This window comes from Chlorocebus sabaeus, chromosome 13, assembly GCF_047675955.1.
Source record: "Chlorocebus sabaeus isolate Y175 chromosome 13, mChlSab1.0.hap1, whole genome shotgun sequence".
NCBI classification, from domain to species: domain Eukaryota; kingdom Metazoa; phylum Chordata; class Mammalia; order Primates; family Cercopithecidae; genus Chlorocebus; species Chlorocebus sabaeus.
In genome coordinates this window covers 36,287,743-36,314,176 of record NC_132916.1, presented here as the reverse complement: position 1 = coordinate 36,314,176, position 26,434 = coordinate 36,287,743, and the positions used below count along the sequence as shown (strand labels likewise).

Sequence of the window (26,434 nt, the reverse complement as noted above, 5' to 3'; positions counted from 1 at the left end):
TGAAGAAAGTAATTGGTAGCTTAATGGGGATGGCATTGAATCTATAAATTACCTTGGGCAGCATGGCCATTTTCACGATATTGATTCTTCCTATCCATGAGCATGGAATGTTCTGCCATTTCTTTGTGTCCTCTTTTATTTCATTGAGCAGTGGTTTATAGTTCTCCTTGAAGAGGTCCTTCACATCCCTTGTAAGTTGGATTTCTAGGTATTTTATTCTCTTTGAAGCAATTGTGAATGGGAGTTCATTCATGATTTGGCTCTCTGTTTGTCTGTTACTGGTGTATAAGGATGCTTGTGATTTTTGCACATTGATTTTGTATCCTGAGACTTTGCTGAAGTTGCTTATCAGCTTGAGGAGATTTTGGGCTGAGACGATGGGGTTTTCTAAATAGACAGTCATGTCATCTGCAAACAGGGACAATTTGACTTCTTCTTTCCTAGTTGAATACCCTTTATTTCTTTCTCTTGCCTGATTGCCCTGGCCAGAACTTCCAACAGTATGTTGAATAGGACTGGTGAGAGAGGGCATCCCTGTCTTGTGCCAGTTTTTAAGGGGAATGCTTCCAGTTTTTGCCCATTCAGTATGATATTGGCTGTGGGTTTGTCATAAACAGCTCTTAATTACTTTTGCTTTAGCCTTAAACCCATTTTGAGCTCTCCAATAGCATCTGAGCTACCCAAGTTTTTAATGTTATCCAAAGGGTTGTGTATTATGTATAATGAAACATTAAGACTCTCCCCTAAACTTTGTTGATTACAGATGTGTTGGAAATAATGCCAAAATGGATTCATTAACGATGTGGATTAATAAAAGTCTGAAGATCTGTGTTCAAATCCTAACATCACTTGTGACATAAGTGAATAATTTATTCTTAGTTTCATTTTATAGGTTAAACCCTGTGCAATTACTAAGAATTGATTATTTTTATGTATAATATGTCAGTTCCCTATGATTCAATCTAAAAATCATCTGCTAAAGGGAAATAATAGCATCTCCATCTATTTCACTGAATTGTTATAAAGATGAAATGAGATAATGTAAGTTAAAGCATTTTGAAAACTATAAAGAACAAATTGGCTTGACTCAAAACAAAACTCTTCTATAGGTAAAGATTAGACATTGCCGTGTGCCTATCAAAGAAAGCATGAGAATATGATTATAAAGCTGTTACAAATGACTATAAATAAATTCAAATTCCATAGCATTCCAAAATCCTACATATGCAGGATAACATCATCATCATGGCTGTATCAGTGAGGCTGACTTTCTTTTCCAGGACCCTCAGAGCACACCTTCCCCTAGATATCAACTTCAGAGGATGCATGAAGGGCTTCCAGTTCCAAAAGAAAGATTTCAATTTACTGGAGCAGACAGAAACCCTGGGAGTTGGTTATGGATGCCCAGAAGACTCTCTTGTAAGAACCACTCAGTCAAAAGCTTTTTAACAGACACCATACTTAACACTCCCAAAAGCTGGAAAAGCTCTTTTCAGCTTCTCTCTGATCCTGGGTACACCTTGGGTTCCTTTCTGCCACCACCAGAAAGAAGAACCATTAAGCTTGAAGGGCTCTTGTGCATGGGATTCCTCTGTGACTTGTTCATTTGCTTCAGTTTTCTATGGGTGGGGCATCTAACACCTAAAGGGGTGTGTGCTAGCATCATTGTTCACTCTGGTTGGAGTCAGTGGAGAAGATGAAACCCTATCTCTCAGAGGAGCTCCTGGTGTATGCCTGAATTCCAACATAAACCAGAAGTGGGAAAATAAACTATGTAGAAACTAACAGGCAAGGCCCTCCGTATGTGAAACGCTGATAGTTTTAAGCATTTGATAATTCTCAAAAACACTATCTCCACTTGTTTTGGCACACAGATATCTCGCAGAGCATATTTCAATGGACAGAGCTTCATTGCTTCAATTCAGAAAATATCTTTCTTTGATGGCTTTGAAGGAGGTTTTAATTTCCGAACATTACAACCAAATGGGTTACTATTCTATTATGCTTCAGGAGTAAGTATTTGTTTTTCTCTGAGGAAACTTCTTTGTGATAATTGTTTTGCCTATTAAAAATAATTTTTAATGCATGTTAGAAGTGATTTTCTATTCAGATTCTGACTCACATGTAGACACACAGAATGCCTCATTTCAAACACTTTTAAAAATATTATATGTATTGTATATCAGGAGTTCCTAACCTGGAATTCATAGACCCACCCCCAAGGGATCATGGATAGAATTCAGGGGGTCTGTGGACTTAATGGGAAAAGATTACATCTTTATTTTCTCTCACTGAAATTGATCATTTCCTTTGATTATGAATCTAGACAACACACTACAGTAGTATTACCAGTACCTGCGACTTTGTCATTGATAGAAATCACAGATTTGTTTGTTTCACATTACAATTGTCACAGAAATCTCAGAATGTCATTTTTGCTCATTTCTAATGTTATTAGGTCTGCTATGGAATCTTATTATTTAATGCCTTAATAAAAAGTTATAATATCACAGATTATTTATTTTAATATTTTGAAAACTGTATTTCAATATAATTGGTTTCCTTTGTATTATTATATGTTTTGTTTTATACATTTAAAAACATTATTTTGTGAAGGAGTCCCTATGTGTTACCAAAATGCCAAAGGTGTTTCTAGCACAAAAATTAAGAGTCCCTGTTTGTATGCTATGAACAAACATATCTGTGATTTAATTTATAAAAGGGTAAAAAGAACATACATGCTTCTTTTAGATTTGCTACAGAACATTGCAGCTCAGCTTATAAAGATATGCTATTTCAAGAATAAAATAAGGTCTGTAGAGGATTGGTGACCATAACATCCAACTAGTGGGTCTCTGAAAAGGTCATCATCAATATATACACTGATGTGCCAGGTCATCATAGAACTTCTGAAAGCAACTTTCACTTTTCATATATATTACCTGCATCTGACACATTTATATCCAATTTAATTGGAATCAGTAGAATCTGTAAGAATTTACCCAAAGCATTTTGTAGAACTTCTGACCCCAAACCTGCCTCAGACTACCCTGGTTAGTTAAATAACACTTTTTGCCCACAAAAAGTAGTCTATTTTGAGGGCAGACTTAAGAAGTTGGTGCCCATATAAGGAAAGAGAAGCAAGATGAATATTTGCCAAATATTTTAAGATAAGCAATAAGCTAATTCAGATAAGAGCTAACTTGCTTTTTAAAATGTCTCTTCTGCCTCTATAGATGAAAAAGTGAAAGATTTTAAAAAGCCAAACTAGCAAATTAACCCTTGCCTAGTCATCTAGCTACATCCCCAAGGAGACCCAAATTATCATCTTTTTGAAGGGATTAAAAGTGAGATTGAAAGTAGGAAAGTAACTGAGACTGAGCTGACAACTCTCAGCATAACAAAGTCACCAAAAATTTTCAGTTGGAAATATAGGAGATACATTTTTCTACTGAAATGTGTCTAATTTTATAACCAATACCAGTACAAGCAATAGGGTGTTCTTGGTTGTTATTTATAGAAATTATTTTACAAGCAAATTTCCTACACACTATATTGCCTTTAAGCAATACCATTCAAGGCCGGGCACGGTGGCTCATGCCTGTAATCCCAGCACTTTGGGAGGCCGAGGCGGGTGGATCATGAGGTCAGGAGTTCAAGACCAGCCTGGCCAAGATGGTGAAACCCCGTCTCTACTAAAAAATACAAAACTTAGCTGGCCGCGCTGGTTGGTGCCTGTAATCTCAGCTACTCGGGAGGCTGAGGCAGGAAAATTGCTTGAACCCGGGAGGCGGAGTTTGCAGTGAGCTGAGATCATGCCACTGCACTCTAGCCTGGGTGAGACAGCAAGACTCTGCCTCAAAAAAAAAAAAAAAAAAAGCAATACCATTCAGTAAATGTTGAAAACATTTCCGTCTTTTGGATCCCTAGACTCCCTACTTATATGCTTGTGCTTGCATTTCAGTCAGACGTGTTCTCCATCTCACTGGATAATGGTACTGTCGTCATGGATGTAAAGGGAATCAAAGTTCAGTCAGTAGATAAGCAGTACAATGATGGGCTGTCCCACTTCGTCATTACCTCTGTCTCACCCACAAGGTACAGCTCCTCACTTCATATTCTTTCCACCATGTCTATTTGTGGGACATGATTATGTCAAAAACCACTATAAATAATAGGTTCTCCTACACCTTTTCTAATGTTAAAACAAAAATGCTAGAAGGAACAATTTACCTTCCTCAAAAAAATATTGCTATTAGTTTCCAAGACATGTAAAATAAATCACTATGAAATTTCTTAAAATAAATATAAGGGTCCTTTTTCCCGTAAAACAATAGGTTATAATCTTCTTGATGGAAATGCCTACTAATATTACATACTGAACAGAGTGCAGTATTTTGCACATAGAAGGAGCTCAGCAAATGTTGGTCTTGTTTAGACCTTGAGTCACACAACTGAGAATGCAACATTTATGGCCACATTTTAAAAGCTCCAACTTCATCTTTAAAATAGATAATACTGAATTTATTTTTCGTAATAAGAAAGTTTTCTGGAATAAGAAATGAACCTCTGCTACTAGTCTATGTCCACTTTTGTGGACACAGAAAACATGAGTAGGCTTTTTCTGGATCCCACTTCCAGTAAGGATCAAAATAATCTAATGTGCTTTGCCATAGAAATGGTCTTCCACAAATGTGATTAAGTTATCATCATGAGGTATGCTCTGTTTTATACACACATACACATACACACACACACACACACAAATAATGCTGATGACTAGGCATCTGAATTTCTTGCCTTATGGGTTTAAATTCCAATCTTGGTTTGGAGGATCTTTTTTGCATATAGAAATATCCAGCCATTTTATCCTCGGCCTCATGAAGAGTTTGGCAACTCACTGTCTTTTCATTAACCAGATGTTCCATTTCATGAGAAAACCTGCTTATCCAAACTAGAGTGGGTCAAGGTAAAATGCTAGCTCTGTGGTTTGTAAAGAAGCCTTTTTCTTTTTCAGATATGAACTGATAGTAGATAAAAGCAGAGTTGGGAGTAAGAATCCTACCAAAGGGAAAATAGAACAGACACAAGCAGGTGAAAAGAAGTTTTACTTCGGTGGCTCACCAATCAGTGCTCAGTATGCTAATTTCACTGGCTGCATAAGTAATGCCTACTTTACCAGGTATAATATTTTTATTATTAATGAATCTGCATGATTGATAAATAAAATCAACACAACAGCAAAAATATTAAAAATGAGAACTATGAAATGTATCTGAGGCATTAGGGGATAGTAATTAAAAGCTTGTATGTGCTTGAGAAACTGTCATACTTGCATTTCTGTATAGGTTCTTTGCCCTTTAATTTCCAAATGACCTTGACTAAGTAAGCCTTCATGTCTTCACCTACAAAATGCAGATAATAATAGTGCGTGCTTGGTAGGTTTGTCATGAGGGGTAAATGAGAAGATAATGCACATAAAACAACTTGTACAGTGTCTGGCATACAGCAAGCTAAAAATATTAGATGCAATTATTTTTGTACTTATCATTAATGACAGAGTAACATACCCAGAGGTTTACAAAAGTCTTAATTTAACGCATGACTTTAAAGAAAGCTATTAATCTAGGTCCTTAACAAAGACAATAGGGGTTCCTTAAGTACAAGAATAAGCAAGGGAGGAGTTTAATATAGATTAAGAAACAGAGGCAGTTCCAATCATCCAGAGTGTGTTGAGGGAAAAGATGTTCATTATTATAAATGTGTGATGCCAGGCACATAGTTATTAACTGGTTGAATGTAATTTAAAGGGTCCTGGTTACGAGTGATGGGTAAGGACCCATCACACACACACACACACACACACACACACACACTTTAATTGCCAAAGCTCTTTGACTTCCATAATTTTCATCATGTAATTCTAAACAATATTTTTAATATTGATTTTTTCCTCTGTTACAAACACAGGGTGGATAGAGATGTGGAGGTTGAAGATTTCCAACGGTATACTGAAAAGGTCCACACTTCTCTTTATGAGTGTCCCATTGAGTTTTCACCATTGTTTCTCTTCCATAAAAAAGGAAAAAATTTATCCAAGCCTAAAGCAAGTCAGAATAAAAAGGTAAAAGATAATGCTGTTCCGACTTCCTAATTGTCATCATTTTCCATGCACACAGTTCTAGACACTGCTATTTTAGAGAATATACTTGATCCTTTGCAACTATATACATAGGAAAGATGGGATTCTTGCAGTTTCACATATTCTAGTTTACCAGCTTTGTTGTATTAATTTTTTGTTTGTTATAGAGGAATTTTTTATTTTTTATTGACATGTAATAATTACACAAATGTATGGGGTACAGAGTTGTCTTTCAATACATGCATATAATGTGCAATAATCAAATCAAACATTAGCATGTCTATTATCTCAAACGTTTATTATTTCTTTGTGTTGGGAACATTCAAAATCATCTCTTCTATTTGAAAATACACAATAAACTATTGTTAACTATAGCCACTCTACTATACTATAGAGACACAGAACATTTTCCTCCTATCTAGCTGTAATTTGGTATACATTAACCAACCTCAGCCTATCCTCCTCCCGCCGCTGCCCTTCCCAGCCTCTGATAACCACAGTTCTAGTCTCCTGTGAACTCAACATTTTTAGCTCCCACTTACGATAACATGCAGTATTTGTCTTTCTGGGCCTGCCTTATTTTACTTAATGTAATGTCCTCCAGGCTCATCCGTGTTTGTTGCATCAGTTCTTGTTCCAATGAACAGTCTTAATCAGCTATTTATTCATGCTTCCAACTTACAATGGTTTCCCTTACAATGGTTAAAATGTCCCTGTACTTAACAGTTTGTATAAATAATACATATTATTTGGTACTTTAATTCTCTAGTATCATTTGCTTTTGTGTAACAATTTCAGGCTTTTGTCACAATCATGGAATATTCAAGTTTCTGATCTTACCCTGGTTTTTCCCCTCCTTCCTGGGCCTTCACTTCAACCACTCACATGCACAGTTGGTCTGTGACATCAGCTAAAGCTACTCCATTATCAAAATCTTGAGTTCTAAATTTCCATCCTACTATTCTTTCTCATGCATTTACTGCAACTCTGTACATTATTTGCCTTCATTACAAGTGGGACCCTTAATCCCTCCTAATTCTTTCAGTTTAACCCTCCCCACCTCTTTCATGATCCAATTTTAAGAGTGTGCTCAGGTGTCAGTGTTCCCATCCTGGCCCATGCCACCACCAACTCTCATCTGAATAACTGCGACACCTCCCAGCAGGTCTCCTTGCTTCCACCTTGTTCCCTGGCAGCCTATTCTCAACCCTACAGTCAGATCTTTATAAATATAAATCATATCATGTCACTACTGTGTTCAAATGGCCCCCCGACTACACTCAGAATAAAAGCCCAAGGCACTATAATTCATAAGAGGCCCTATGTGATCCATGCCCCTTACCCTGAGTTCATCTCCTCCTACTTGCCCACCTCTCTCAGTCTTCTCCCCATACTGGCCTCCCAACTATTCCTAGAATGGGCCATGTGTACTCCCACCTTAGGTTCTTTATTCAGGCTTCCCTTCTGCTTGGATCGCGCTTCTCCCAAGTATCTGCACAGACAACTTCTCTTCCGTCTACAATTGTTCAACTCTCATCTGTTCAATGACCTACATTGACACCCTATTGAATACTGCAGCCTGTCTCCTACCTTCCACCAGCAATGCTGCTCTTTTGCCTCTTTCTATTCTTTTTTCGTAGTACTTATATTTTATTAGTATGCTTTCTTTATTATGTTTATTATTTATTATCTGTCTCCTCTACTAAAATGCAAGCTCATTCATCTTGTTCCCTGATGTATAATAAGCACTCAGAACAATGCATATAACAGGTGTTCAATAAATACACAGCTATCTGCATCATAAGGTTGTAACAAAAACTAAATGAGTTAATGCATGAAATGATATGCACTTAGTATAGCGCAAGGCATATAGTAAAGATTCAGTGAATATTAGTGGTTATATCTCTATAGCACCTTAGAGTATTCTGGAAGATTAGTTCCTAAAAGTAAAATTGCTTGGCTCAAGGGAATACGCATTTTCAATATTGAGGCAATACCAATTTACAGTCCCACAAACAGCATTTGAAAGAACATATTGTCCCACACTATTGTTAACAATGAATATAATCAAATTTCTATAATTTTGCCAATCTGATGGACAAATTGAGGTTTTAGTTTTCATTTCTCTGAATGCTAGTGAGGTTGAGCATTGTTTCAGGGGAAGAACTGATTGCCGTCCAAGGCTGGCTTCTGGACCATCAGCAAGAGGGAAGTGTCTCCACCAGCTTCTCCATTCTGATGGTTTTTCACTGACCATTATATCTTGACATTTTCCATATATATGAGCACATGTGGACTACTTTTTCAATCCTCTTGAAACTTCTTCTTTGTTCATACATGACTGCTTTATCAATGTTAACAAAATAATTGTGTGTGTGAATAATTGAAACTTAGTACTTTCTTAGGATACCTTCCTGAGTTGGACATGGAAGACAGATAATTTCATTGATTCTCATGAAGGATTTTGCTGGAAGATACTATGAAGGAGTTTTCAGAGTATACTATAAAATTCTAATAGAGTCTTGCTGTTACCTTCATACATTGATGCTAAAAGATTTATCCTGAAACTTTTTTTATCTGGCACTTGAACACTGGTCAGAGGGTCATAGGCAGCAGATTAACATTACAGGTTGATGAGGGACATCAACCTTCTCAAGCAAACATAGTTACCCCTTTAAATAAACACAGTTTTCTAAATTAAGTTGTCTATCAAATGTGACTTCCCAACAAACATTCAGTCTCAAGGTTATAATCAACAGCCCTATTAACAGAAGTTTTTCTATATTATAGGAAACTTGCTAACCTTTATGGTAAATAGTGTTAGACAGAATCTTGACTTTGTAATAACAAGATACAGAATCACCATAGATTTCAATTATATTTTATGATAACTAGAATGTCAACATTTGCTAATCTTTTCTTCTATTGACCCTTGTTTCAACAGCTTCATAAATAACTACCAAGAAAAATATGTGGTCTCTGACCTAAATTTTCATTAAGGCTGCACCAAAGCAATTGGGATTGTAATAATTTATTTTCACAATCACTTCCTAATATCCCATTCTATTCACTTATTATATTCATTTAACCATTAATAGACTTTTAGTTGCTTCCAGTTTTCTGGAAACTAAAGATCTTTGTAGATAAATCTTTGAGTGTATTGCTGAACAAATCTTTAAGATAGATTCCTAGAGGGAGAATTACTGAATCAAGGCAAATTGCTTTCCAAAAAGGTAACATTGATTTCTATTTCCCTATGGTATTTGTGAATACCTGTCTTATCATCTATGTTCCAGTCTTAAATTTTTTTAACAATGTTTATGTTTCAAATTTAATTGGGAAAAGTTTCTCATTTGGTGTTTAATAATGAACATTTCAAGTATTGTAACAGACATTGTACTAGGGTATCTGGCAAACCACTCTCTTCTCTAAGAACTGATTTCCTACCCAGTGGGCAGGCCCTGTGTTTTAGATGCAAGACCTCACTTCCCTGGATATAGATCACTGGACCAGGGTAGATCACACGCACAAACAAAGCTGGGCTATCAGATTCTCTTTCTTGGAAATTTAGAATCTAGAGAGATCTGCCTGAGCTGGCCATTGAATAGAAAACATGTAAACCTAAGGGCATTATGTTAATTATACACAGAGGAAAAAAAGCTGCTTCATAGAGTGAAAGGCAGAAAGCTATCCTGTCGAGAAAGAAAAATGAAAAGAGATGCTCTGAGAAACCAGAAACCTCCAGAAAGGGAGTGCCTTGATTTTTTCTAGCTTTCCAATTGATTCTAGCCCCTGCTGGGACACCACAATACTATCCTAGATTGTTTAAGACACCCCGTTCAGGCGCGGTGGCTCACACCTGTAATCCCAGCACTTTGGGAGGCTGAGGCAGGTGGATCAAGCGGTCAGGAGACCGAGACCAGCCTGGCCAACATGGTGAAACCTCGTCTCTACTAAAAATACAAAAATTAGCCAGGCAAGGTGGTGCATGCCTGTAATCCCAGCTACTCGGGAGGCTGAGGCAGGAGAATCGCTTGAACCTGGGAGGCAGAGTTTGCAGTGAGCCGACATTATGCCGCTGCACTCCAGCCTGGGCAACAAGAGCAAAACTGTCTCAAAAAAAAAAAAAAGATACCCCTATATCCGTATAACACATTGCCGTCTTTTTCTTCAGTAGCTCAACTAGCTTGGTTGTTATCTGACACAAAAGAATCTTGCTAAATTGAACTGGTACTATCAGTGGGATTGCAACTAATAGGCCCACAGAGAAAACAAAAAATTACACTGGTAAAGCCAAAGTCTAGTGGAGTTCATTGAGAGTCACCATACACACACCCATCTTAGGATAACAAACTGAGTCTCTGTGTTGTATGGTATAAAGTAATTAAGTTATAACTTGGCTATTTTATCATTATTAAGAGTGTGAATGTGTATCTGCAGAAGAATTAGCATATTTGGTTGCCATATATAAAGACGCCAGAGTTTATTGATTTTTGCAGCAGATGAGAGACGCACCTACATACTCATGTATTCCCACATTGAAGCAGAGTCAGGCAAGGCTGGTAAATTGAGATTGTTCTGTTTCAAATAACCCTGTGCTTCACTGAGCACCTAGAGCTAAGTGGATACACTGACTAAGAAAGCGTGAGATCCTTTCCATCCAAATGGAGAGAACAGGAAGCAGCCAGAGTTGGGGAAAGTCCCCTACCCTCACTCTCACTCTGTTCTCTTACCCTCACTACAGGCCCTGTGCAAAGTATTTCCAGCTGGGCCTTTCACTGAGACAAAGGTGATCATATCTCCTATCATAAAGTATGTTACTCCACTGGGATTGAAATACAGCATGGATTTGGGAAAATTTTCCTAAGGCATTAGAGTTAAAGAATCTCCTGGCAGCCCTACTCCAGCCCGTTCTGCCCACTTACGGCTTGAAGCTATGACCATTATTTGTAGGCGAGAGCCTGGACCAAAAAGTACTGGTAGCTGGGTATATTTCCTCCATCCAAGAGAGAAACCTTATTTCTGTTGCAGTAAAAATCAGGTTATAAGTCCTGACAACTGCATAAAGAAGGGAAGAGGGAATGGTGGAACCAGGTGGGCTTTCCTTTAGGAAATGAGAGTCTATGAGCTCCCACCTCTCTCCAACCTAACCACCACTGTGAGAGTCTCCACTGCCAAAATCCAACTGCACGAGCTGCTGCCCTGAGAGCAAGAGACACTGGCACAGCTGGTCTGTCCTTTAATTAATTAACCTGCCCTCTGCCCAAAATCACATCTAGATTTTGAATGTAATTCTGAGATTTAGCTAAAACACTATTTTTTTTTTTCTGTAGGTCTTGTCTTTTGCCCTTATGAGATTAAGGGTTTTATTGTCCATCTGTTCCAATCTACTTTATATCTTCCAGAAATTCCACACGGCTTGGTTCTGCCAGTAGAAACCCTCTTAGATTTCCAGGACTGCTGTGGATTTATTTTTATGTACATTGTTCTGACATTTCAATGGGAATAGGGGGGCTGGGAATAAAGGTGTGTGCTCATTCAGTAATCCTGAACCAGAACTTTTCTGATCTAATCCTCTCTCTCATCTTGTCTGTTGCCTGCGTGTGCTCATTCAGTAATCCTGAATTTTTGTATCTAATCCTATCTCTCATCTTGTTTCTTGCTGTGTCTCTGTCCTCCCTGCTGCCACACATTTCCTCTTCTATCAGGCCTTCCTTGTTGCAAGCTGTCTTCCTAGGTGGGTCAGAGCAGGCCACTCCCTCCCTGCTTTCAAAACCTGTGTGACTCTTCATCACCTAAAAAACAAAACCTCCAGCAATCATCTAAGGTCCTATCTGGCACCATCCCTGTTTTCCAATTTGCTGTTATAACTGTTTCTCCAAATTAATTTTCAGTTCCTTAAAAAACAGGAATCATTTCTCATTGACTTTCTATTCCCCACTACATGCCACCCATGGGAGGAATGAATAATCATGGATTTCCTTTCCCTTTACTTCTACCCATTGGATAGTCACTAAACATTTGCTTGAATAAGTGACTAAATACTTGAATTTATTTGCATTTACTTTTATTTTGCTTCAGAAATTAAAACTAAATAATCATTAAATATTAGCCTATACTTGCACAACTCTAAATTTTACCATCGGCCATGCAATTTTAAGAGCACAAGGTATTTAAAAATTGTTCTATATCCTGTCACATAAAATTCTACTACATATCCTATCACCAAAAATCTCCTTAAGTATTTTGAAGATGTTGCTATGTTAACTTTTTACACACCATGCGTAAGTAATAATCTGTGTATTAAAGTAATATTAATATTGTTTCTTATGTAAGGATTTTGTTGATTGATTCAGGGTCATTTTAATTGCCAACTTTGCCTCTTTTCACTATTGGTTAAGATGTGCACTTAATTTAAATGATAGAGCAGTTGTCTCTGTAGCTTCAGTTTAACTTTGCTTTACTACCATGTGGAAGAATTTGGGGTTCATTAATATGCTATGTTGTTGATGTTACTGCTGCAGCTACTGCTGTCATTTGCTCATAGCGGTAGAGGTAGGGAAGAGAGAGGGCCTAATGTTCCATGAATGGAAAATGCACAAATAATATACAAATTTTTTATCCTTATTAATGATGAGGACATCACAAAGTACTTTTTGGTGCTAGTATGTCACTTTTATCCCTTAATTTGGTTTACTTTTATAGGGAGGGAAAAGTAAAGATGCACCTTCATGGGATCCTGTTGCCCTGAAATTCCCAGAGCGGAATACTCCAAGAAACTCTCATTGCCACCTTTCCAACAGCCCTAGAGCAATAGAGCACGCCTATCAATATGGAGGAACAGCCAACAGCCGCCAAGAGTTTGAACACTTAAAAGGAGATTTTGGTGCAAAGTAAAGTAACACACTATACTCCTAGACTCTTAATGACATGGCTGGCCTCCATCTTTTGTTTGCCACATGTCATCGTTTTTACCTATCTTTCCTTTCTGTGCGCCACCTTAATCCTATTATGTTATCATCGAAATAAGTACTAAATAGTACATGATTTATACTATCCAAAGAATTATATTCTCTGTGATTTTCCATTTGTAAGGTTCATAAAACAATATTCTTCCAGGAGTTTACTGTATTTGACCAAAAAGAAAAGACAATCAAGGAGGGGAAGATGGAGCAAGTTTCAAATGACTCATCATCTAACCTTGATATCACCCTCCCTCTCCCATACAAATTGCTTTCAGGTTGTAAATGGGAGTGTATTCGAACTACTAGAAGGTTAATAAAGCACTGAAAATACAAATAAGCTTGTTTGTCTATGACCCTCCAGCTATCTCCAACCCCATCACCTCTTTCCAGTATTTCACAAATCTCCAGATTATCTGATATTACTGAAGAATTATTTTTATAGTTTTAGCACCCAAATATTTTTATATAGGTCTTACATAGCTCTGTCAAACATTCATAGAGGCAAAGTATTCAATAAGAAATCTCTAATGTCTTATAATTTGCTACCTGCCTAATAGGCAGAATCAGTATTTTCTATTTTTCAGGCAGGATTTAGAGTTAATCAAACTAGAAGTTAACCTAGTAAATGTATCTTATCCATAGCCTGTGGTTAAATTTCTAGAAGGTTTTGTTTAATTTCTACACACTCAGGTGGCTGCTTTTTACACGTGGTATCCACTAATTAATTTTTACTGGGAAAAAATTTTAGTCTGTATTTTAGATAGCACACAAGTGATATTATTTGTATTACTCACTAGTATTTTGTCCACATGGATAAGCTTCTTTAACATACATATTTTTACTAAATTGCAGCCTTTTTTTTTTTTTTTTTTTGAGACAAGGTCTTGTTCTCCCACCCAGGCTGGAGGGCAGTGGCATGATCATGGCTCACTGCACCCTCAACCTTCAAGGCTTAAGTGATCCTCCCACCTCAGCCTCCCAAATAGCTGTGACTACAGGTGTGCACCACCGTCCCTGGATAATTTTTTAAAAAATTTTGTAGAGATGGGGTTCCACTATGTTGCCCAAGCTGGTCTTGAACTCCCAGGCTCAAGTGATCCTCCTGCCTTGACCTCCCAAATTACTGGGATTATAGGCCTAAGCCATGGCACCCAGCCTGCAGCCATATTTTCAAAGCAAGATACAGTAAGATCCTTAACTGAAACAACATTTCCTCAAATGTGGAATACATCCTTGTTGTACAAGGAAGTAGAGAAGAATTTACATTTTTGAACTAGCCATGCTAATGTAATATTCATTAATAATACTAAGTATGGAATAATGTTGCTTGGGATTAGATAGAATGGCTACTTATTTATTCTTGTTTACACTGTATTATTTTAAAGAAGTTAGAGATTATCCTCAGTCTCATTTTACGTATGGTAATCCCTTTCTTTTCATTTACCAGATCTCAGTTTTCCATTCGTCTGAGAACTCGTTCCTCCCATGGCATGATCTTCTATGTCTCAGATCAAGAAGAGAATGACTTTATGACTCTATTTTTGGCCCACGGCCGCTTGGTTTACATGTTTAATGTTGGTCACAAGAAACTGAAGATTAGAAGCCAGGAGAAATACAATGATGGCCTGTGGCATGATGTAAGTTGAAGGCGGAGAACAGCATTATCAGCAAATAGCTACCATTGTCAAATGGACACTCATGGGCCTCCATTACTCTCTCTAGAAATATCCATTCTAAAAGTCTGCTGCTGCACGCTCAGAATTCAATTTCAAAAAATTGCATTCCTTATAAAAGTCTTGAAGCATACTATTTAAAAAGAGACACAGGCTGAGTGTAATTATTTTAACCAAAGGATCAGTGGTCAACATAAACTGAAATTTGGTTTTTAATGATTTCTCACTTATTTTCTACTGCCAATAGGTTTTTACTTTTCAAAAATTATTACCGAGTGTCTTTTATTGGCTAAGCTGTGGAAGATACAAAGTGAATAGTAAATCAGTGAGGAAGACAGGATACCACAGTGGGAGCAGATAAATATTGAAAGAAATTGGTGGGTATGTGATGTCAAGAGTAAGCAATGTAACATGAATTATAATTAATCACAAGAAATCTAAGTGGCAGAGAACATATGGCCTGTTCTGGCCATATGTGGCCTGGTTAACTGGGAAAAGCTTCATAGAGAACATGGAAAAACATAAGCTATATTCATAAATTAAGCTTTAAATCATTCTATCTAGAGGTCAGAAAATATATGGATCACTTCCTCTAATACATGAAGTGGTAAATGGAAGATAAGCAGGAAAAAAATACACCTATGTATATAAAGCAAAGAGGCCTGGAGACAACTCACAATAAAGGCATATGCCGTATAACAAAACAGAATCAAATGAGGGATACAGTTTCTGCCATTCCAAAAACTGCATTGCCAGAAGCCTACTAAACAGAAGAGATAAACTCCTGACCTTCAGAGATGGGCCATTTTAAAAATAAACTTTCTGAAGATTTCCCACAGCACTGCAATAGCAAAGTTGGAAGAAAAGGAAACACAGCCTTTTCTCCAATCTTGGAATGTACCTGAGATGTGCTATTTTCCTTCTCTTCATCCAGGTGATATTTATTCGAGAAAGGAGCAGTGGCCGACTGGTAATTGATGGTCTTCGAGTCCTAGAAGAAAGTCTTCCTCCTACTGAAGCTACCTGGAAAATCAAGGGTCCCATTTATTTGGGAGGTGTAGCTCCTGGAAAGGCTGTGAAAAATGTTCAGGTAAGCCAGGCATGACCAGGTAGAGCCACTGACTGTTAGAGCCAGAACATCACCTAATTGAGGCCCTCGTTTCACAGATTAGGAAACTGGAAACTAGCATCAGTAAAAACTGTACTTTTCTGGACATGGGACATGAAAGTACTGTCGTATGGGCTGCCTGTCTGCCCTGTGGCATTACAAAGTCAGAAGTAATCTTTCGATTCTAAGGTAGATGTGAAATGAAAAAGTTTCAGAGGTATAAATTATCATGAAAATTTATGTCTCAAGGGGATCTTATTTGTTCAGAAAATACCCACACTTTTAATGTAAAGGCATAACAAAAAAGAAAGCAAATCGTTGCATTATACATTATTGAGTGAAAAAAAGTTTCAGATCATTATGCAAACTACAATCCCATTTTTGTTTCTTACACACACACACACACACACACACACAATTTGTAAATGTATAAGGAAATGTGATTACCCTGGGGAGAAGTGAGAATATAGTAGAAAAATATCATTTGTGTAATTCAAAAATTTAAAATGTTGCACTTATAAAAAAATTTAGCAATAAAAAGAATGCATCAAAGGACGAAATTTTTCTTCACATAAATATAGGTTGGATTTTAGCAATGTTAAAAATAATTTCTAAGACCCATTAATGTATGTAAGTGAAGCAAAAAAGATGGTTCACATTATAATTAGATTTTAGATAAGCAGCCCTAATTCCATGGCAATCTCTTTTGTAAAATGTCCAAATGCAGTACGAAATCAGTTATCTAAAGTGGCCCAAGTTTCATGTCCTGTGATATGATAAATTCTCAACCACAAAAACAGCTCACGAAACCAGAAATGAAAGCTTTCTGCTGTTTATTTGACTATGGTAGATTTAAGTAAAGAACTTTGCTAGCCCTCATCAGCTTTAGGTGATCTTGGCACAGCTGTCATTCTTGAGGGAAAACTAGGATACTTGTAAATATGCAATTTGAAAACCACAGCTGCAACTTCTTGTGTCAAAGTGTAATATAAAAATGTCCATAGCTCAATTATTACAGGTTGACATTATCAAATACAAAATTCCAGCTTCAAACAACCAGTTAAAAAGCAACTATCCAGGAAAGTACTGATCATTCAGATATCTGAAATAAATACAACAAGGAATTACTTGGTTTCCCTCAGGACTCAAACCCCCTCATTTTGCTCCCGCTTGGTGCATCTGTCTTGAGAAAATGGATTTTAAGAAATGTCTTCTTCCCTCAGATTAACTCCATCTACAGTTTTAGTGGCTGTCTCAGCAATCTCCAGCTCAATGGGGCCTCCATCACCTCTGCTTCTCAGACATTCAGTGTGACCCCTTGCTTTGAAGGCCCCATGGAAACAGGAACTTACTTTTCAACAGAAGGAGGATACGTGGTTCTAGGTAACATTAGTCATGTTAAAAATATGAGTCATGAAATGCTTCTTCCTGGAGATGGCTAACAGGGAATATCAGACCCAGAGTTAAAACTTAAGAATGCCAAACTCAGCCCTTAGAAGATAACCTCTTCCCACAAGAACCACCTTTCTCCCTCCTGCACTCCAAATCATACATACAGTCCCCATCCCTGTATACGCTCCCTGACCAGGCTTCTCCATAGCTGCCAAACTTCTGGATGAAGACCACCTGGGCTCCTTTAGAATGTCTATGCTGCTCCGTGGCCTCATCGATGTCAGTTTTTGGACACCTTGCTCCTCGAGGTCTTGCTCTGCTCCTTCTTGGCATGAACCATTGTCCTACTAAAGGAAGTCCCAGTTTCTCCCCAAGACCAGCAGACAACACTATCCTTCAGAAATTTTTATTTCTGGATTTTTATTATTCTCCTTGACCATTACTCTCTCACTCATTCAGTTTTTATTGTATGCCTCCCGTAAGGCAGTCCCTATGCCAGATGATGGGACATAACAGTTCTAAAAATAAATAAAATCCTAGCAGACTACACACAATCACCATCTAATTCATTCCAAGAATATTCTGTGGAGCAATCACTGGGTGTGAGGAAGACACAAAAATAAGTGCCCGGAATGAGGACAGGAAAGGGTATAAAGCTGCATGTTCCCTGCTCTCAAGGCACTTAGGTACTTTGCACATGCCCCGAATAAAGAAATTACACTGCAGCCAAGTATACTTTCTAAACCACCACCATATCCAGCACAACACCCAGAGGTAGTATTTCCTCTCTTGTCTAGCTCATGATTTTACTTTCCTGCCTCACCCACCGTTACCCCTACACTAAAACACCTACACTTACAATTCTCAGCCTTTCATGGAATTTCAGTGATAAGAACTCTTAAAGGTTTGGACAGCTGGGAACGCGGAGCAAACTGCACAATTTGTATACTACTCCATGAGCATTAACTAATAGCAAGAAAAAATTTTAAATGATTTATAAGATACGTTAAATGAACAGTATTTAGATGCCCTGGTTTGCAACGAGTCTCTTGGAGTAAACACAACTATTCTTAATAAGAATTTCATTGGATCACCTCAGTAACAGCTCCTAAATACTCTCTCTGCTCTTTCTTCTCTGAAATGCTGCACTGCACTGGCACCAGTTAGGTTTTTGTTTAAGAATTATTTTAAAATACAGGTCCAATCAAGACAGCTCTCTTGCTCAGTGACTGCAAAATAAAGCCTAACTTCCATACTTCAGCAATAGAGCCCTTCCCAGTATGGCTCCCACTCACCATGCCTCCTTCTCCCCTGGCAGGGACAGTCCAGCCACAATGGCCTTCACAGAGCTCTCCAAGCATTCCAGCCTCTGTACCTGTGTTCGGTCTACTTCCTCTGCCCAGACTGCCCCGTCCTCCTCACTTGTGAAATACTCAACAGTGCTGCTGCTACTTGGAATTAATTTCTCCTCCCCTGAGCTCCCATAACACATATTTTGTGTGCTGTTGCCAGTCTCACACCCCATAACAGGATGGATGCGTTAGTTATCTTGGTTCCTCACAGAGCTTTCCCCAGTGAGTTTCACATGGAAAAGCTACTTTCTACTTATCTGTTAAAAAATGCATCAAAATTTCAAAAACAGATAAAAAAGATATATAATTACAAAATCACACCATAGTTACAAATATGATCTTGCTGTTCTTGGGAGTTTATAGTGTTTATCTCCACAGATGAATCTTTCAATATTGGATTGAAGTTTGAAATTGCATTTGAAGTCCGTCCCAGAAGCAGTTTCGGAACCCTGGTCCACGGCCACAGTGTCAATGGGGAGTACCTAAATGTTCACATGAAAAATGGACAGGTAGTGTCTGAAAAATGTTTAATGATTTGTCTCATCTGACCTTGGATTCTAGATCTGAAGCAAATTTATTTCACAGAATTATTTCATCAATCTTCCCTAACTGAAAAAGAAAAATAGGAAAGTTGTAACATGAAATGTAAATGTGGGCAATATTTGGATTCAGCTTCCTATGTTGAAAGTTGATTTGATCAAAACAGTTATGAAAATATGGCAAAATAATATAAAAAATAATCACCAATAACAACATAAAGAGTTTTAACAAAAGAATGAGAAGCACTTTTTTTCACCAAATGGAATCAGCAAACATAACTATCAAAATCAACAAACACTAAAACATCTTTCTAAATATCTATAATATATGTATATCAGGTATCATATATACGTATACTAGATATGTATATATACTATATATATTATTCTCAAATGATAGAAATAAAGAAATTATGTTATAATTAAATGCCACTTTCATCCTAAGATATTACTAAAGAATATTCATAGAAGTATTCAAATAAACATTAAGAAAAAAGTATATTTTCATTGATGCTGCTAACTTAATATAACAGATTTTTATTTGGGTTCTAGTACATTCTATTAAATTACATTGAGCCATCACAATAAAACGTATCCCTACTTGGTGCTTACTATGTGTTGGGTACTATTCTAAAGGCTTTACCTGGATGAACTCATTTAATCCTCCCAATTATCTCCATGATGTAGGTAACAGTATTGCTTTTAATTTACAAACGAGAAAACTGGGGCAGAGAGTAAGTTAAATAGGAGACTGGCTGTCTAGCTTCAAAGTCCATGTTCTTCACCAATACTTTAACCTGCTTCGTATAACACACTCAATCTTTAGAAACTGAAGGGATTTATTCTATTTCTTAGTGTCCCTCTCTCCCTATTTTCTCCCCTATGAAGTTACTTTGTTCTCTCCCCAAAGAGCACCCTCAGCTGAACCTATTTCTATAGCCTGCCAAATAGTGACCCCTTGTGTTCAAATTGCAAAGTTAATCATGTCTGAATATTTGTTGAAGTATTGCCCCACTATGGTAAATTATTTAAGAAATTCCGTTTTATCACAATGAGGAGAAACTAAATCATAGAATGTGCCCTATATTTTGCAGGTCATAGTGAAAGTCAATAATGGCATCAGAGATTTTTCCACCTCAGTAACACCCAAGCAGAGTCTCTGTGATGGCAGATGGCACAGAATTACAGGTGAGAAAAGTTGACTGCCCTGGGGAGCCTGCACACCCAACTGTAAGATTATGACCTGGCAGAACTTAGACTATCACTTATATGATAGGTAACACACGACAGTCTAAAAGTATCTAAGAAAAGAAAATCATGTTATTATACCATTATGTGTATACTGAATCCACATGTGATTTCAAAATATGAGTGCTGCAAAATTGTGTTGAAGAGTTGCTTAAATAATGCATAACTTACAGAGCAAAAACAAAGTAGCACAAGAATATTCTAAATACTCTCCCTTTCTAAGGAAAATGTTGCAGTAATCTCTTGGTTAGACATTGTTAGACATCATTGATGATTTTAATAATATAGAAGAAAGTGTGGGCTTTATTCTGGAATAAATAAAAGCAATTACTGTGATAAATAGTCTTTCTCATGTAAAAATTCATCACTCCAGTGCCACTTATGATCTTTGCCCACTTACGGTCTTTGCCCTGCATTTCAGTTATTAGAGATTCTAATGTGGTTCAGTTGGATGTGGACTCTGAAGTGAACCACGTGGTTGGACCCCTGAATCCAAAACCAGTTGATCACAGGGAGCCTGTGTTTGTTGGAGGTGTTCCAGGTAAGTGTTGCTTAAAAAGGAAAAGTTTCCAATCCAAAAAACTGAGTTCTCATAATTGTTATTGTAAAATTGAGCCATGTGTTTTCATGATGCACCTAGTTACTCAAAGGATTTTATATACAGTGTCGTTTAAGTGGAAAAAGCACAATAAAGTGACATGTAAGAACTAGACCCCAGCATTCCACCCAGTAGCTATTACTCTCCCTTGCCATGTTTGCTTATTTTTTTCTTTTCTTTCCCTTTTAAGTGCCCTCCACACACATACACACAGTGAAACACATACTCTTATTTCATCTCTAACACAAAGAAAACTCATTGACTAACACTACAGTAGGATCTGAGAAGTTTGGGAGATTAAGCTTGCTGTTAATTGCTCCCCTTCCTCAGTAGGAAAAAAAGCACAATTCTCTCTGTCCATGATTAGTCTGAACTGCAAAAACAGCTGCAGACCATAAGTTGTTGTCCATTGGTAGTGACATTCCCTCAGAGAGGTTCCCAGCTGCAATTCTGTAAACATCATCAGTCACTGCTGCTGTCATCTGCCAAGAATGGTGTATAATCCAGGATTGTGACAAGACACTTATGGACAACACATAAACACCCCAATTGTTTTAAACCTCTGAAGCAAGGACCAGGTCCTCATATTGAATACATTTGTTTTTACACATTTCACTAACTTGGAAAACCTGAATGCTATGGCTGGGGAGTGGGATTTAAAAGGGAAATAACCCAGCTTTTGCAGTGGGAACTTGGTGGGGAGTTTTTAATTGACCTATCATAGTTGTACATATTTTGGGGATACATGTGATATTTTGATACCTGTATACAATGTGTAATGATCAAATCAAGATAATTATAATATCTGTCATCTAAAACATTTATCTTTTCTTTGTGTTGGTAACATTACAACCCTTCTCTTCTAGCTATTTTGAAATATACAATAAATTATCTTAACTATAATTTCCCTATTGTACTATGAAATACTAGAAATTATTCCTTCTATCTTACCATGTTTTTCTACCCATTATCCAAGTTCTTTTCATCTCCTTCTTCCCCCTTCCCTTCCCAGCCTCTAGTAACTACCAACTACTCTCTACCTCTCTCCATGAGATTTACTTCTGAAGCTCATATATGTGAGTGAGGACACATGATATTTGTCTTTCTGTGCTTGGCTTGGTGGGGATTTTAATAATCTTCTAATAGATTATTTTTAGACTGACCCATAAAGACAGACAATGCTTTAAAGAAGAGGGCAAGAAAGCACAGATAAAATTAAGCATCTGACCTTGGGTACTCCAAAAATAGTAACAACTAAGCACTCTTCTTTGTCTGAACTTTTCAAATACCAGTATTGACAATAATGGTAACCCGGTATGAAAAGAAATATTTGAGACCCTCGCAAAGCAACTCTTCTTCTCCTTTGTCTCCCCATTCCACTCCCCTCTCCATTCCCCAGTCCTCTCCCTGTTCCTGACTTCAGCTTTGAAAGGATTCTGGCAAAGGCCAGCACTGCACTTCATGCAGGTGCAGCATTAAAAAGTCTCACATCAGTGCGTATTTCTGCACATTGCTTCCCTCCAGAAATCACAACACAGTTTAAAATGTTTCACAGGTTCCCAAGGGCCTCCAGGATTAAATTCACCATAGCACACAAGCTTCTTGATTATCTGTCTCCTCTTCGTCCCTACCTTTGGGATCTCCCCACACTTTCCGGGACTTGCAGTTCCTAAATGTTTAGTGATGGTCTCTTTGCTCCAGGCCTTTGCATAAGGGAACTGGGCCTCAATTTCTGGGAAATGTTCTTCCTTTACTTCCCTAGTACCTTTGTTAAGAAACAACTTCTCCAATTCCTCCCCAGTCTAACTCCTATTGACCTTTAGGACTCAGCTCAGACATTTACTTACATACATGCCCCTTTCCCTCTAGGATGTGTACGCATACCACTGTTGTAGCACTTAGTACAGAATATTGTTGAAACTAAGTAGTACATTCCTTGATGGCAGGGAACATGACTATATCCAACACATAGCATAGATTGTCTATTAAGCAATGTGCTAGGCTTTGGGAGGTGGACAAAACAAGCATGACCCTCCCTTGTGGAAGCTGGAGTATTTGTCCTTCACTATGTACCCAGTGTACTTTACTACATCTTTCAAACAGATATTTATCTTTGATTTTTGTTTGTTTGTTTGCTTTCACAGTCTGATCCCAGCCTCACACACTGCTATCATCCCTCACTACAAGAGTTGCTAAGCCCCACAGACTGGACAGGCAAGATGTACCTAAAGCCAAATTCAGCCTGCCTGAGACATAGAATGAATAGCAAACTTTAGCTAATGAGCCAGCACAGGAGCTAGCAGGCCAGAATGGCGCAACCACTAGCCCGCTGCACCATTGCAGCTTTTAATTCCATCTAAGAATTAGGCCAGCAAGCCTAGAACAAAAGCAATTATAATTTTAGATGAAATGTAATTAATTATATCATTTTGAGCTGTTCAAGATTAATTCCACTAAAATCATATCAGAAACCAGGCATTAAGAGGATAACTACAGAAATTAGGCTAAATAAAACCCCTAAATGCACTGAATTCTCCAAGAATACCACTCAGAACTCTGGTGACTCATTATTTCTATCCATAAAAAGCTAATGCATAAAATTCATAGAACTATAGGCCAAAAAAGTCAGCTTTAGTATGTGACAGTTTTAAAATCAAAATTAAAAATTAAATCCTTTTTTCTGCCAGACGTATTGGCTCGCACCTGTAATCCCAGCACTTTGGGAGGCCAAGGCGGGTGGATCACTTGAGCTCAGGAGTTAGAGACCAGCCTGGCCAACATAGTGAAACCCCATCTCTACTAAAGATATAAAAAATAGCTGAGTGTGGTGGTGAGCACCTGTAATCCTTTCAGCTACTCAGGAGGCTGAGGCAGGAGAATTGCTTGAACCCAGGAGGTGGAGATTGTAGTGAGCAGAGATCGCACCACTGCACTCCAGCCTGGGCAACAGAGTGAGACTCTGTCTCAAAATAATAATAATAATAATAATAATAATGTTTTGTTAATGTAGCCCACCCACGGGTCTAACCATTCATTCCTCTACTGAAAATCCTGCATTATTTGTATATAGTCAAGCCTTCAACCCAGGAAACATTTTCTCTTAAAATTATGCATTAATTTCATTAATCAATTACTTAGGGTCCTAGGGCACTGTACTGTCACTACCTACAATTAATTGTGTGGCAAATTATTCAGACCACTAACTGCTACATGAATTATTACCTCCAGATGGTTTCCCTCATAAGCCAAAGGATGGTAAGCCTGGGCAGAATCAAAACCCACGTTCTAAGTCTGGTATCCAAAGTAAGCAGAAGTATTACTTTGCTTACTTTGAGGTATTACTTACCCCTCATAAGCTTTCCTGTTCACTCATTTCTTACCCAGATGATGAAGTACACTGAACAGGCTTGAAGAATAGTCACACTAATCTAGAGACAATAAAGGGAATTGATCTCTCAGGACCCTTCCAAATCTAAACTTTTTATGATTATCACTCTAAATATGAAATGCTATTTCCATGATTTGTTTTCAGTACACGGTTTCTGCATATTCTTACCCTACATTGCTCAGAAAACTTATTACAGCTACTTGCTGATGTTTCATTTGCTGTTCTGTGTTCTTTCCTGAATTACTGATTTCTAAGTGTTTTCTATCCTTTATCTGCTATTGCTCACATAGCTGTTGGTAAATAATAATAAGCTTTGGGTAAATGGATTTTAATTTTATGATATTTCTAAGCTCTCTAAATTGTTTTAAATTATATTGCTTCTATCATCCTAACACATTTAATTGTGTCTGTACAATTAATAAGTATAAGGCTTTTTCTAGATTTCTAATTAAGATAAGAGAAGAAAGTTCCCTTGGCATACCACAGGGCACCTGTGCCCACACAAAGACTAAGCGAGTTATCATTATCCTATTTATAGTTCTTAAACCCTGAGCTCAGAAAAATTAACTTTGAGTTTATGTGAATTCATTATTTTCTCATTATATTTTATGAACAGGCAAAAATATAGAGGCTTAAGGGTGAAGGGTAATGAATTAAACAGAAATATTAACCAGTCCAAAAATAGTATAGAAGCTAAAATTTCTTTCCTCCTTTTTAGCAAAGCACACATTATAAGTAAGGCCCAGGTGAAATTAACTTTAAAAAAAATAGGTAGATCATGAAAATTCACTGCTGAGGCTTTACATATAAGTGGTAAATTTCAGCCTTGAAAGACAGCTACAATACACAGAAATCTGATCATGGAAAACATGGCAAAATATTAAAATTACCACATGTTCACAGAACTTCACAAACAACGTTCCTGAGAAATGAGTCAATTATAACTATATTCCATTTTTGAAATGTAAATCATGTCGATGATATGAGCAAATATGTATACTTTTACCAGGAAGTAATATTTTGGCTTAGAATACCTTAATTGCAATCTTTGTTTTTATTTCTTGTTCTTTTCAGAATCTCTACTGACACCACGCTTGGCCCCCAGCAAACCCTTCACAGGCTGCATACGCCACTTTGTGATTGACGGACACCCAGTGAGCTTCAGTAAAGCAGCCCTGGTCAGCGGCGCCGTGAGCATCAACTCCTGTCCAGCAGCCTGACACAACAGAACACAGCTGCCCAAATACAAAGTTCTTTAGAGCACTGAAAGAAACACAAAGCCAGCCAGGAGGAACAGCAACTCTTCCTTCTGGTGGAAGCTTTCATCTAGTCGAACAGGACTTAAATGAATCATCAGGGACTGGATATTTCTTATTTCTCATTTGGATTCTTACCTTGAGTCCAAAATGTCTGCAATGGACAATAATTGAAGGAGTGGCAAACTTACTTGTATTGAGAGCACACGCAATTCCTACTGGTGAAATTACTGTTTCTGTTTTCTAATAAAATAGAAGGGATTCTGAATAAACATTTGCACACATTTTTGAAGTGCGGCTAGATTCTCAGATTCACCTTTCTTCCAGGGAAGATAACTTTCAATCTATATAAAAATCTCTTTGTCCTAAAACTACCTTTCTTTATTTTGAAGAGACTCACTAACTTACATATAATCTAAAATTAGATAATAGATTTGTTTTTAGCCCTTTTGTTTGGTCTATCGGTATAAGAAGAATATTTTAGGTTTATAGCTGCAGTTATCAAGGTTTAATAAAGTAAATTTCTAACAGAATACTAGAAAAATGTAGTATAATTTAATTTTTTCTAAATAAGAAAAAAGGAAACTACTTTTTTCCCTTCCTTATCTCTTTAAAAGAAAAATAAAATTGTACATGAGGGGGGGCTTCTGTAGGTTATTATTACTATTATTGTGTGTTCTATAGGAATCATTGAGGATATCACAACAAAAACAGGAGGACAAAATCGTAAGATTCAATTTCAGAGTACACAAGTCCTTTTATTAAAAGTTTGC

The 26,434-nt window shown here is 37.4% G+C and overlaps 1 protein-coding gene across 5 annotated transcripts in view; it reads left to right on the top strand.

The window, feature by feature from the left end:
* The window catches only part of LAMA4 (laminin subunit alpha 4), a 144,638-nt gene extending 118,693 nt beyond the window's left edge, over nt 1-25,945 (top strand). For all 5 annotated transcript variants that reach the window (XM_073022423.1, XM_038000999.2, XM_038000998.2 and 2 more), the window contains 13 exons: nt 1,281-1,419; nt 1,875-2,012; nt 3,965-4,098; nt 5,018-5,182; nt 5,971-6,124; nt 12,848-13,035; nt 14,555-14,744; nt 15,715-15,870; nt 17,112-17,271; nt 19,011-19,141; nt 20,266-20,359; nt 20,841-20,960; nt 25,480-25,945. In XM_073022423.1, coding sequence (XP_072878524.1) covers nt 1,281-1,419; nt 1,875-2,012; nt 3,965-4,098; nt 5,018-5,182; nt 5,971-6,124; nt 12,848-13,035; nt 14,555-14,744; nt 15,715-15,870; nt 17,112-17,271; nt 19,011-19,141; nt 20,266-20,359; nt 20,841-20,960; nt 25,480-25,625 — 1,915 coding nt within the window. In that variant the 3' untranslated portion in view covers nt 25,626-25,945. The remainder of the gene's footprint in view (nt 1-1,280; nt 1,420-1,874; nt 2,013-3,964; nt 4,099-5,017; nt 5,183-5,970; nt 6,125-12,847; nt 13,036-14,554; nt 14,745-15,714; nt 15,871-17,111; nt 17,272-19,010; nt 19,142-20,265; nt 20,360-20,840; nt 20,961-25,479) is intronic.
* Nucleotides 25,946-26,434: the final 489 nt, after the last annotated feature.